The 14518-nt window shown below is 47.0% G+C and overlaps 1 protein-coding gene across 1 annotated transcript in view; it reads right to left on the reverse strand.

The window, feature by feature from the left end:
* Positions 1-1134: 1134 nt before the first annotated feature.
* Positions 1135-14518, reverse strand: part of CETP (cholesteryl ester transfer protein) — a 32112-nt gene continuing 18728 nt past the window's right edge. Inside the window, 9 exon segments of the mRNA XM_075576861.1 lie at positions 1135-3716; positions 3798-3883; positions 5359-5428; positions 5510-5552; positions 5658-5725; positions 7552-7719; positions 8445-8495; positions 9946-10125; positions 12521-12612. Of these exon segments, the coding sequence (XP_075432976.1) occupies positions 3642-3716; positions 3798-3883; positions 5359-5428; positions 5510-5552; positions 5658-5725; positions 7552-7719; positions 8445-8495; positions 9946-10125; positions 12521-12612 (833 nt within the window). The 3' untranslated portion in view covers positions 1135-3641.

Raw genomic sequence — 14518 nt, forward strand, 5'->3', positions numbered from 1 at the left:
TGCTTTTAATCTTGAAATTCCGAGCCGTACTTACAAATACCGTACTAGTAAGGTGTATTAAATCTATTGAACAAAGCAGTGGGCACAATCATGAGAATACAATAGGTTTGATTTATGAAGCCCCAGGGGTATCAGAGCTTGATTTGCATTAAGAGGCAATCAATGAAGTCGACATCAGTTAACGCCGATCAAGCTCCAATACCCGTTATCCGAGCCGCCCCTGTGATGAATTGAACTCTGGCCGGCTGGCTATGTCTAACCTGTTGCTTTCTGTATTACTTGCAGGATGTATGTATGCATCTTTATTTATATAGCGCCATTAATGTACATAGCGCTTCACAGCAGTAATACACGTGACAATCATATAAATAACAGATAATATAAATAACATACTGGGAAGAAGTGCTTCTGTAAGAGATGTGTGCAGATGTACATATAATGGAGACCGATTTGAGTGAAAATTATATCTTGACTTTATTGAGCCTGTTCCTTTATCCAGGCAAAACATACAAAAACTACAAAATAACAAACCCCTGTCCCTGTGTAAGGGCTAACTTACTTCCCCAGACCCTATCTGCAGGACTGGAGGGATATTCCCATTACCAGCCTATCACCCCAAAGTCTCAGGAGGTACATTAACCAGGTGGCCCTCCATGTCAGTCTCTGGCAGGTTCCTGGGTCCCCTGGGTCCAGGAAATATAAGTCTCTGGATGTCTTAATCTCAGCATAGCCTTTGTGCTCAAGACAATGTCTGTGTGCAGGCTTCTCTGATTTCCTGTGTCAGCTCAATTGTGAGCTAAGGAATCTCTCTCCTGTTTCTCACATCAGGCTTTTTACAGAGCTCTTACTAGTCCATTTCCTGAGCCATCACGGTTTTTGTTTTTAAGTTCAATTTGCCGTGCAAATGTAACACGCTTTGTGCTTTTGTGTTATTCAAAAAACGAGACCTGTCCCCTTGAATCTGGTTTCTGCGGCTTCTCGTCAGTGTCGTTAGCAATGAGATTTATCCCATAAACTGAAAGAAAAAACCGCGGCTACATTTTCATCTCACTGAGGATTTAACAAAAATATGAATAAAGGTAATAACGGCTTTAAGCGCCGCCCCTCCTTTGTGACGCTAAACCAAATAACGGAGACCACACAAGGTTGGAAGAAAAGGTCACAGCTTTATTTTAACGCCCGCTGTTAAAATCAACCAGCCTGCCCGCCAGCCCAGCATTATCCATGCAAAATGGGGGGGAGATCCTTGCCCAGCGGGCAGCAATTGGCCGCGCTCCCTCCCCCCGCAGCACTGTAAAATGGGGGGGGGGAGAGATCCTTATCAGCCGATGTTGGGCTGCATTCCCTCCCCTCCGTGCCCCAATATACCTGTGTGGTATATAGCCCGTGTAGTATATAGCCCCTGTGTAGTATATAGCCCCTGTGTGGAATATAGCCCCTGTGTGGAATATAGCCCCTGTGTGGTATACAGTATAGCCCCTGTGTGGTAAATAGCCCACGTGTAGTATATAGCCCCTGTGTGGTATATAGCCCGTGTAGTATATAGCCCCTGTGTAGTATATAGCCCCTGTGTAGTATATAGCCCCTGTGTGGTATATAGCCCCTGTGTGGTATATAGCCCATGTGTGGTATATAGCCCCTGTGTGGTATAATATAGCCCCTGTGTGGTATAATATAGCCCCTGTGTAGTATATAGCCCCTGTGTAGTATATAGCCCCTGTGTGGTATATAGCCCGTGTAGTATATAGCCCCTGTGTAGTATATAGCCCCTGTGTGGTATATAGCCCCTGTGTGGTATATAGCCCCTGTGTGGTATATAGCCCCTGTGTGGTATATAGCCCCTGTGTGGTATATAGCCCCTGTGTGGTATATAGCCCCTGTGTGGAATATAGCCCCTGTGTGGAATATAGCCCCTGTGTGGTATATAGCCCCTGTGTGGTATATAGCCCCTGTGTGGTATAATATAGCCCCCATGTGGTATAATGCTATTCTCTGTCTGCTATTTGTAGTCTGTGTTAGGAGGGGGGCCTCGGCTGGTGAAATTACAGCAGAAACATCGGAGCCGGTTCACTTGCTGAGTGAGAATCTTTTGTATTATATGTGCGCAGCAAACCAATCTCTAATCTCCGGCATGTCCTCCCACTATAGAAGTAAAGCCACAATTGCCAGAGATACTACACAGATTATCATTTACATAGTAGGAATTCCCATACGTGCTCCATTTGTATTTTTCTGCACACGGCGAGTTTATCGTATTAAAATCATATGTTTAATTCTCTCCTTGATCACACGACGTCGCGCTTCTCAAAGCGTTCTCCCGAATCAGGGAGGAGAATCAGGTCTGGAACCCACGGAAATCCCAGGCTCAATTTAGGGAATATTCCAAATGGAGCTCAGGCTGGTCACAAACCAGGCAAAATGTATTAAAAAAATATATATGCATGTATTATTTTATGTTAACAGACACGTTGTGGTCGCCTGACCGGCTTCGGCGTCTGTTCAAGCCATTAACACCATTTACACCTATCACAATAAAGCAGCCCCCTAGCCTTAAGCGTGGGGGGCACCATGACCAGGGGCAAGGCTATCCCACACCTCTTTTGTGCTCCTTCCCTTCCTGCCGGCGCGAGCAGTGAGTGACGCAACCAGGGGGCGGGAGGGGGAGGAGCCGGGGAGGACCTGGGGAAGGTTTAAAGCCCAGCCGGCAGGGAGCGAGTCCAGTTCATTGGGGGGGTAATTGGGGGAGTAAGTGCTTGTCCTTGCCAGATGGGGCTTTGGTCTGGTAAAGGCCCGGGAGAGTGGCGAGTGGGCCGGGGTTATTTAAACGTGACTTCCGGGAGCCTACTTGCGATAACGGCCGGGTCACATGGGCCCGGCTTGGGGGTCATGGGGTCAGCGGTTCAAGGACCGTATTGACCTTTCACCCGTTACGCGAGCACGCTGGCAGGGATGGGCATTTACTCAATTATTTAATGTTAAATAAAAAAAAGCCGCGCCCTTTATACCTCCAGATCCGGTCTCTGTCATTATTCGGAAGTGTCTATAGGGGTATTTAGGGGAGGGAAGCCCCCTCGCAGCCTCCCTGCTCATGCATCTATAGAGACTAATAAAATGACTTCATTACATTCACCTTTCTTTCCGGAGATGAAAGATTCTCCTACAGAGATTACAGTATATACAGCGGAAACAGCGGAAACAGTGAGAGTTGCACAATCTCCTATATACTGTAAGTATATACACATCTGTATCATATGACCGACTGAAGAGATTTGTACATGAAACAACGGAAACCTTTATAATAATAGCATGTTCTGGTATAGTGCTGCTAGTTTTACATAGCGCTTTACAGAGACATTTTGCAGGCACAGGTCCCTGCCCCGTGGAGCTTACAATCTATGTTGTTTTTGGTGCCTGATGCACAGGGAGATAAGGTGACTTGCCCAAGGTCACAAGGAGCCGACACCGGGAATTGAACCAGGCTCCCCTGCTTTACTCACTGAGCCACTCCTTCTCCTTTTGAAAATATACAAATAAAATATATGATGTGACATATTCCCGGTGGAAATGTTCATTTTTTTATTAAAAGCACCGATGTTCTTTTCAGTTGTTCTTCTTTGGTTTATCACAAGCATCGTAACCCCCTACAAAGATCTCTTAAGGAAATCTACTAGCAAATGGTGAGGAAATCCAAAATCCAGCTGGATTATTAAGTAACCCTAAATTAGAGAGAAAAAAAATCAATTATCTTTCCCAAATACAAAGTGTTTCCGTACGAGAGTGTAAGCTTGGACAGTTACCTCTTGGGGTATTATCTCAGGGTTTGTAATCTCAAACAAATTAAGCCCTTTGCTGTTCATCAGTGACGTCAAAGCTGGTTCCACACCTGCGGAGAAAGGTCTCTCTTTATTTGTAAGGCTGAAATGATGTGAAAATAACCAACTGTACATAATGCAGCTCAACCCCGCTATAACGTGATCCGTTACAGCGCGAATCCGCTTATAGCGCGATGTAAGCGTGGCTCCCAATTTTTTATTTATGAATACTTTACAACATGATTATTGGTCTCTTAAATACTTTATTGTACAATGTATACAATTGTACATTATTTCTAACGCGATCCGCTTATAGCGCGATGCGATTCTCTGGACCCCAAGCACAGAGTTGTAAGGAGGTTGAGCTGTACCAGCATTCAGGAAATGTAATCAGTTATTATCAGAGCGGCGTGTGTATCTGTGTTATAGGCAGAGCAGCGTGTGTATCTATTATGCACAGAGCAGTGTGTATTTGTATTATACACAGAACAATGGGTGTCTGTATTATACGCAGAGCAGCGTGTGTCTCTGTATTATACACAGAGCTGCGTGTGTCTCTGTATTATACACAGAGCAGCGTGTACCTGTATTATACGCAGAGCTGCGTGTGTCTCTGTATTATACGCAGAGCAGCGTGTGTCTCTGTATTATACACAGAGCTGCGTGTGTCTCTGTATTATACACAGAGCAGCGTGTACCTGTATTATACGCAGAGCTGCGTGTGTCTCTGTATTATACACAGAGCTGCGTGTGTCTCTGTATTATACACAGAGCAGCGTGTACCTGTATTATACGCAAAGCAGTGTGTGTACCTGCTTTATACACAGAGCAGCGCGTGTATTGTATACACAGCTGTGTGTATTTGTATAATACAGTGATCATTGTCTGTATATCTAAGCGTTAATAAAAGTGAACGTAAAACAAAGACTCAGACACACTAAGGTGTGTTACATAAAACATTCTGTTCCCTGCCTAAATGTGGTATAATTACATCTGCAAACCCCACGTCCGTCCGTCTGCTCACCACAGGGTTAACCCTGGCTATTGTACAATAAAGTCACATTAACGATGTATAGGAATTACTCCGACCCAGAAATCCGGAAGTATTTACTCTGTGTATAGCCAGGAAATAACGCTATGGTATTTATATAACACCTAACTGTGACATCACAGCAACCCGTTATCTCAGTGTCTGCAGGGGAATAACGGCAAGTGTATGTGTAATTTACATAACGTGACATTACGTCCCCACACTACCGGATTTTAGTGGGTAGGAGATATGTAAATACATAATTTGCATAGTATTTGAATCTCATTATCACTAATATCCGGTATTATTATTATTATTATTATAGTGAGGGCTATGCTCATTATGGAAGAGAACATTGGAGTATATTATTATCCCTTTAGGATACAGCATTATTCTCGCCGTTATTACCATGATAACAAGCTGAGGCTTAAACCTCTTTGTAACTGCGTCTCCCCCGCTCACTGCCTATTACCCGCTTTATTAGGAATTACCGTCACTTGAAATGCAGAAACGTACGTTTTATAACCGCGGGAATTCCAACTGCAGACACTGTTTCATGTAGGAAATGTCTCATCGTTTCCTCGTTCTAAATAACAAAAAGAACCATCAGGAAGTCTGCGTCGTCGCTGGTACCCTCAGGGAACTAGGGATGTAACCCAATACTCACCGGGGATATCTGCAAAGAGCTTTTCAAAGCCTTGGTATAAACCCTGCAGGAAAGTGACAGGTGAGATGGATTAGATATTAGCGTTACATTTATTGCAGGCGTTATATGCAAAGTAATGATCCTTGTTTCTGAGATTGGAAGAACTCACTGGGAATCCGAAAGGTGTAAAACCAGCTTCTTATCTGCATATGAGGCTTGAATTGTGGCAGTAACTTCCTGCAATAAAATAACACATTACACGCATACCCCGCATTAACGTACGCAATGGGATCGCAGCATGTATGTAAACTGAAAATGTACTTAAAGTGAATCAATACCTTTTTTCCCACTTATCGATGCATGTACTGTACTGCAATCGTAATACACGTACATAACTGATGTAAATAACACATGTGTAACAGGCTCTATAGTCTCCCCGCTTGCGCACAGCTTCGGTACAGGTAGGGAGACGGTATTGCTGTTCAGGACGTGATGACAGGCGCATGCGTGAGCTGCCGTTTGCCTATTGGGCGATATGTCCTTACTCGCGAGTGTACTTAAAGTGAGTGTCCTTAAACCGGGGTATGCCTGTACTATCATCTGTAATCTCTTTGCTCTTTTTGAGGCGTTTAGGCATCTATTGTGGTTTGATCACTTGGGTCCAGATCCACTGAAGCCCTGTTCGGTGATTTAAGAACATGGGAGTCCAAGTTAGGCTAACAGTGTGACGTTAGTCATGTGTTCTCTCGGAAAGAGCGCTTGTATTAATGAGGCGTTCGCCTAAACATCGCGGCAACTGTACATTAGTCATACCAAAGCCTGGCGTTACTCCCATCCAGGCCCTGAAACGGGGGAGAAGGGGGCGGAAGAGGATGGGGAAGGAGAGGATGGGGGGGAGGAAGAGGAAGGAGAGAAGGAAAGAGAGGAGGAGAAAGAGGAAGAGAATGGGGAGGAAGAGGAGGAAAGAGAGGAGGAGGAGGATGGGGGAGGGAGAGGAAGAGGAGGGGGAAGGGGGAGAGGAGGAAGAGGGGAGGAGGGTGGAGAAGGGTGAGGAGGAAATGGGAAGTAGGAGAAGGGGGAGGAGGAAGAGGGTGATGAGGAAGAAGAGGAGAAAAAGGGGAGGAGGGGGAGAGGAGGAATAGGGTGAGAAGGAGGGAAGGGGGAGGAAGAGAGTGAAGAGGAGAAGGGGGAGGAGGGTGAAGGTGAGGAGGGGGAAGAGGGGTAACACACCTGAGATACATAGGAAATATATACATTTGAACATGCTAAATATATTCAAAAGTTTTATTTACATATTTCCCAGGTGTGCTCACAGTTCTCTCCCCATGTTGTATAGAGGAGCGTGTATATAAATCAATGAGTACTTGACTTCCCCGCCATGGGCAGAATGAGAGAAATACAAAGATAACATTGTGTATATTGGAAGCGAATACAATCAGCCCAGATTTACTACAGTGGATCTAGCCTGGAGAAGGCTGTGAATGAATAAATCCATTAGAAGAATAATGAAAGACTCAGATGTGTGGTACACTGTATATTGTATAATTATACTATAACAGGACAAGCTCAGCGCGGTCTGTATATTGTATAATTATACTATAACAGGACAAGCTCAGCGCGGTCTGTATATTGTATAATTATACTATAACAGGACAAGCTCAGCGCGGTCTGTATATTGTATAATTATACTATAACAGGACAAGCTCAGCGCCGTCTGCATATTGTATAATTACACTATAACAGGACAAGTTCAGCGCGGTTTGCATATTGTATAATTATACTATAACAGGACAAGCTCAGCGCCGTCTGCATATTGGATAATTACACTATAACAGGACAAGCTCAGCGCCGTCTGCATATTGTATAATTACACTATAACAGGACAAGCTCAGCGCGTTCTGCATATTGTATAATTACACTATAACAGGACAAGCTCAGCGCCGTCTGCATATTGTATAATTACACTATAACAGGACATGCTCAGCACACACTCCCTGAGAAACGTTGAACATTTCCGTACGTTCTGTGATACGATACATTTCCTAATAACATTGGACACTCACTGCTTCAAAATATAACGTCCCAGCAGAGCCCTCTGCGCCTGAGAACGTGTTCAGTTGGACAGCTACAGACGCTGTCACAAGTGTCCCATCTGGCCTGACCCTGATTCCCGGAGGAGTGAGACTCCATACGTTGGTCAGAGAATCATTCAGTGACGATCCTTGGAAGATCTAACACAGTAAACACAACACACGTAATCGTACCAAACTCATCCTGAGTTAAGATAAGATACTAAAGGAGAATCTGTGACATTCAGGAGCCAGCGTCGAACTTATCATCTATACTATAGGTTCCTGACTATATGACGCACAGACCAACATACTGTATGCAGAATGCTCAAACTTCTTACTACTGTACGTGAATAATAAAGGTGAGCCATGCAGAGACGTATTTCATGCTTTATAAAATATTAGAAATGCCCAAAATATGCGTGGCCTGTAACTGTGGCCTGTACTTTGTAGCATTATATAGTAATTAAGTGTCTGGTTGAAATTGGGAGCTGTGAAGGGACATTGAAGACTAAAATGGTTTGGGCAAAATTCCAGGGTCGGGATGTTGCAAAATCCGTACATTTTCCTGGAGAGTCCCTAAGAATTCTTCCCATGAACGTAAGAAATGTGCAAAAAATATACTACCCCATCCTACCTCAAACAAATGTGTATTAGGTATCAGAAGGTATAGATACACACTGCTCTGTGTATTAGGTATCAGAAGGTATACAGATACACACTGCTCTGTATATTAGGTATCAGAAGGTATACAGATACACACTGATCTGTATTTTAGGTATTAGAAGGTATACAGATACAGTGCTCTGTGGATTAGGTATCAGAAGATACAGTATACAGACACACTGCTCTGTGTATTAGGTTATCGTATAGTATATATAGGTTACCTCTCTTAGGATTTCCTGGTTCGATGCTGTATGATCCTTTTGGAATATCCCCTAAAAACAGACAGTATAAAAGTGAGGGCCATGAAATGCACGAATCCCGGCAGCGACAGTGAGAACGCACGCATTTCCTAAACTCTCATGTATTACCGCTCTGTTAATGTTAAAGAAAGTAACGCAGCATTAACTGATGTTTTCATCTTACTAAGCGCAATGCCGTACAAACAGCAGAGATTAGAGAATATGAGCTGCAAATTATATGCACATAATCCATACACAAAATCTCTGTTAATGTCAACTCTTCAATTCGGGCAAAAGCAATTGGCAAAGCAATACTGCAATTAGAGTGTAAGCTCTTCGGGGCAGGGACTCCTTTTCCTAAATGTTACTTTTATGTCTGAAGCACCTATTCCCTTAGCGTGCTATTTATATTATTTGTTATTTATATAATTGTTGCGTGTATAACTGCTGTGAAGCGCTATGTACATTAATGGCGCTATATAAATACAGACATACATACATACATACATACATACATACATTCATACATACAATGTCCAGGTGGAAGTAACGCTGGGGTTAGGTACTGTAGGACTTAAATATAGTTGATTTTTTGACTGCTTTATTTCACTTTATTCTCCTTCCAAAGCGCTATTCCAGTTTGTGTATTAGGGTTTCTTTGTAAAGCCTCAACATATTCTGGGCCGCGGTATGGTGAGGGTACAGAGTGTAACAGTGTGGATCCTCTGTCAGATAATGGTGCAGGGGAAACAGGCATACAGAGCTTGAGCCAGCACTGAGGAGGTTAATTCCAAAGCAGGCTGGCTTAATTAGAGACGTATAAAAGAGTGCAACTCTCAGTGTCAAAGACTCTCCGATCCAAGGATGCACCTGCTGTGGAGAGCACACTGCACACTGCACACTGCACACTGCACACTGCACACTGCAGCTCTGATACAGGAAGCTACCAGACTTAGGGTGACCATATTTTTCCCGGGATGTTTGCACGTGTGTGAGTGGGGATTTAAAAAAAAAAAAAATACGGGACATTTACTACAATTTCGGGCCTCCGGGACAAACACAACAACAACAAAAAAGGGACTGCCCCCGGCTAAACCGGGACATCTGGTCACCCTAGCCAGACTGGACCGCTTCCCTGCGCATGGTCTTTCCAAGCTCTATCCCTGCCAGGAGGAAGCAGTGGGGCCCGAAGGTAATACTCGCCTACACATGACTTGTGTCTTATGGTTGGAAAAGGACTTGGCCCCCCAATCTTATAGATAAACTAAGCAATGTATAGTGAGTGCTCCACAGAGGAGCCAGACCTGTTTATTTTTGCTCCTGTATGCTGTACACAAGCAGTATTTGTTATTGCGTGACTGTTACACGTGGCGCGGTGTCTGTGTGACTGTTACACGTGGCGCGGTGTCTGTGTGACTGTTGCGTTACGCGGTGTCTGCGTGCCCTTTGTGTTTTTATTACATGAACCTTGTCACAGGGTTACCTCCAGCTCTTCCCCTGTGAGTGTCAGCGCCAGGCGGCCGTCCAGGAATGCCGCCATTGCCAGAGAGTTCAGGACGTGATCAGAGAACCAGAAATAGAGCATTTTGTGGTCGGATAACAGGGCCGGGGAGAACACCGAGTCGTTAAAGAAAACCGTGTGGTTCTTATACAGGAGGAATCCCTAAAAAAGAGAGGAACAGGCTCGCGTGTTAAACCAGTCATTCTCATGTCATTTCACATGAGCTCAGTACTTGGCATGTTATTACTGATCACTATCAGGCACTCAGCCAGTTGTGTTCTCTTTTAGGCAGGAACACAACTAGAAGCAAAAATTCTCCTTCATTTCCCCCCTTGGGTGTTTATATTTTCCCCGCAGGTTTAGACGTTATCAAACCTTTTCTAATTAATCTTTTTCATTGAACTTCCAACACACACTAAGGCCGCGCTTATAGTCCCGGCGACTGGCGCACTGTTACGCGGTTATAGTCCCGGCGACTGGCGCACTGTTACGCGGTTATAGTCCCGGCGACTGGCACACTGTTACGCGGTTATAGTCCCGGCGACTGACACACTGTTACGCGGTTATAGCGGTGCACTGTTACGCGGTTATAGCGGTGCACTGTTACGCGGTTACACCGGTGCAGTGTTGCGCGGTTCTACCGGTGCAGTGTTGCGCGGTTCTACCGGTGCAGTGTTGCGCGGTTACACCGGTGCAGTGTTGCGCGGTTACACCGGTGCAGTGTTGCACGGTTACACCGGTGCAGTGTTGCACGGTTACACCGGTGCAGTGTTGCGCGGTTCTACCGGTGCAGTGTTACGCGGTTACACCGGTGCAGTGTTGCGCGGTTCTACCGGTGCAGTGTTACGCGGTTCTATCGGTGCAGTGTTGCGCGGTTACAGCGGTGCAGTGTTGCGCGGTTACAGCGGTGCAGTGTTGCGCGGTTACAGCGGTGCAGTGTTGCGCGGTTACAGCGGTGCAGTGTTGTGCGGTTACACCGGTGCAGTGTTGCGCGGTTACACCGGTGCAGTGTTGCGCGGTTACACCGGTGCAGGGTTGCGCGGTTACAGCGGTGCAGTGTTGCGCGGTTACACCAGTGCAGTGTTGCGCGGTTACACCGGTGCAGGGTTGCGCGGTTACACCGGTGCAGTGTTGCGCGGTTACACCGGTGCAGTGTTGCGCGGTTACAGAGGTGCAGTCTTGCACGGTTACACCGGTGCAGTGTTGCGCGGTTACAGCGGCGCAGTGTTGCGCGGTTACACCGGTGCAGTGTTGCGCGGTTACACCGGTGCAGTGTTGCGCGGTTACAGAGGTGCAGTGTTGCGCGGTTACAGCGGCGCAGTGTTGCGCGGTTACAGCGGCGCAGTGTTGCGCGGTTACAGCGGTGCAGTGTTGCGCGGTTACACCGGTGCAGTGTTGCGCGGTTACAGCGGTGCAGTGTTGCGCGGTTACACCGGTGCAGTGTTGCGCGGTTACACCGGTGCAGTGTTGCGCGGTTACAGCGGTGCAGTGTTGCGCGGTTACAGCGGTGCAGTGTTGCGCGGTTACAGCGGTGCAGTGTTGCGCGGTTACACCGGTGCAGTGTTGCGCGGTTACACCGGTGCAGTGTTGCGCGGTTACAGCGGCGCAGTGTTGCGCGGTTACACCGGTGCAGTGTTGCACGGTTACAGAGGTGCAGTGTTGCGCAGTTACAGCGGTGCAGTGTTGCACGGTTACACCGGTGCAGTGTTGCGCGGTTACAGCGGTGCAGTGTTGCGCGGTTACAGCGGTGCAGTGTTGCGCGGTTACAGCGGTGCAGTGTTGCGCGGTTACAGCGGTGCAGTGTTGCGCGGTTACAGCGGTGCAGTGTTGCGCGGTTACAGCGGTGCAGTGTTGCGCGGTTACAGCGGTGCAGTGTTGCGCGGTTACAGCGGTGCAGTGTTGCGCGGTTACAGAGGTGCAGTGTTGCGCGGTTACAGCGGTGCAGTGTTGCGCGGTTACAGCGGTGCAGTGTTGCGCGGTTACAGCGGTGCAGTGTTGCGCGGTTACAGCGGTGCAGTGTTGCGCGGTTACAGCGGTGCAGTGTTGCGCGGTTACAGCGGTGCAGTGTTGCGCGGTTACACCGGTGCAGTGTTGCGCGGTTACACCGGTGCAGTGTTGCGCGGTTACAGCGGCGCAGTGTTGCGCGGTTACAGCGGCGCAGTGTTGCGCGGTTACAGCGGCGCAGTGTTGCGCGGTTACACCGGCGCAGTGTTGCGCGGTTACAGCGGCGCAGTGTTGCGCGGTTACAGCGGCGCAGTGTTGCGCGGTTACACCGGCGCAGTGTTGCGCGGTTACACCGGTGCAGGGTTGCGCGGTTACACCGGTGCAGGGTTGCGCGGTTACACCGGTGCAGTGTTGCGCGGTTACAGAGGTGCAGTGTTGCGCGGTTACACCGGTGCAGTGTTGCGCGGTTACACCGGTGCAGTGTTGCGCGGTTACAGAGGTGCAGTGTTGCACGGTTACACCGGTGCAGTGTTGCGCGGTTACAGCGGCGCAGTGTTGCGCGGTTACACCGGTGCAGTGTTGCGCGGTTACACCGGCGCAGTGTGATACTGGCCTTATGATGGGATTCCATATAATTTGCTTTTATAACTGGAAAAGACGTCACGGAAATGTTCACTCCGATATCTCCGTCATTCAGGAAGTTTTCTGCAAGAAGATGAATGATTGAAAGTTAATCAGAGAAAATACCTTTTATTTTAATAAATGTGGAAAACAGACGCAGGGATGTGTATGAAAACAATACTTGTGAAATCCCACTGTATGCACATTACAGAGAAAAGGCTTCTGTAGTAAAAAAAGAACAAAGGTTAGGGATTAAAAGGTATCACTTTTACCTAACTAATGTATATAGAGTGCAAGCTCTCTGCACCACTCGCACACTCAGGATCCTGAAGAAGGGACCTGAGAATTCCTGAACGCTTGCTCCCTTTATAAATATTATTAAATGTATAATTTTGACCTTATGTTTGTTCTTATTACCAAAGCATTTTTTCTGTCAACTCTATGGACTAACATGATACCAAACTGTGTTATACAGGTGAGGAGATCTATACCAGTTACACAGACACATACAGGTAAGGAGCACGAGATCTATACCAGTTACACAGACACATACAGGTAAGGAGCACGAGACCTATACCAGTTACACAGACACACAGGTGAGGAGCACGAGACCTATACCAGTTACAGACACACACAGGTGAGGAGCACGAGTCCTATACTAGTTACACAGACACATACAGGTGAGGAGTACGAGTCCTATACTAGTTACAGACACACACAGGTGAGGAGCACGAGTCCTATACCAGTTACAGACACACACAGGTGAGGAGCACAAGTCCTATACCAGTTACAGACACACACAGGTGAGGAGCACGAGTCCTATACTAGTTACAGACACACACAGGTGAGGAGCACAAGTCCTATACCAGTTACAGACACACACAGGTGAGGAGCACGAGTCCTATACCAGTTACAGACACACACAGGTGAGGAGCACGAGTCCTATACCAGTTACAGACACACACAGGTGAGGAGCACGAGACTTATACCAGTTACACAGACACACACAGGTGAGGAGCACGAGTCCTATACCAGTTACACAGACACACACAGGTGAGGAGCACGAGTCCTATACCAGTTACACGGACACACACAGGTGAGGAGCACGAGTCCTATACCAGTTACACAGACACACACAGGTGAGGAGCACGAGTCCTATACCAGTTACACAGACACACACAGGTGAGGAGCACGAGTCCTATACCAGTTATACAGACACACACAGGTGAGGAGCACGAGTCCTATACCAGTCACACACACACACACACACACACACACACACACACACACACACACACACACACACACACACACACACACACACACACACACACACACACACACACACACACACACGTGAGGAGCACGAGTCCTATACCAGTTACACAGACAACACAGGTGAGGAGCACAAGTCCTATACCAGTTACACAGACACACACAGGTTAGGAGCACGAGTCCTATACCAGTTACACAGACACACACAGGTGAGGAGCACGAGTCCTATACCAGTTACACAGACACACACAGGTGAGGAGCACGAGTCCTATACCAGTTACACACACACACACACACAGGTGAGGAGCACGAGTCCTATACCAGTTACAGACACACACAGGTGAGGAGCACAAGTCCTATACCATTTACACAGACACACACAGGTGAGGAGCACGAGACCTATACCAGTTACACAGACACACACAGGTGAGGAGCACGAGTCCTATACCAGTTACACAGACACACACAGGTGAGGAGCACGAGTCCTATACCAGTTACACAGACACACACAGGTGAGGAGCACGAGTCCTATACACGTTACAGACACACACAGGTGAGGAGCACGAGTTCTATACCAGTTACACAGACACACACAGGTGAGGAGCACGAGTCCTATACCAGTTACACACACACACACACACAGGTGAGGAGCACGAGTCCTATACCAGTTACAGACACACACAGGTGAGGAGCACAAGTCCTATACCATTTACAC

The sequence above is a fragment of the Ascaphus truei genome, chromosome 19, assembly GCF_040206685.1.
Source record: "Ascaphus truei isolate aAscTru1 chromosome 19, aAscTru1.hap1, whole genome shotgun sequence".
Classification (NCBI taxonomy): Eukaryota; Metazoa; Chordata; class Amphibia; order Anura; family Ascaphidae; genus Ascaphus; species Ascaphus truei.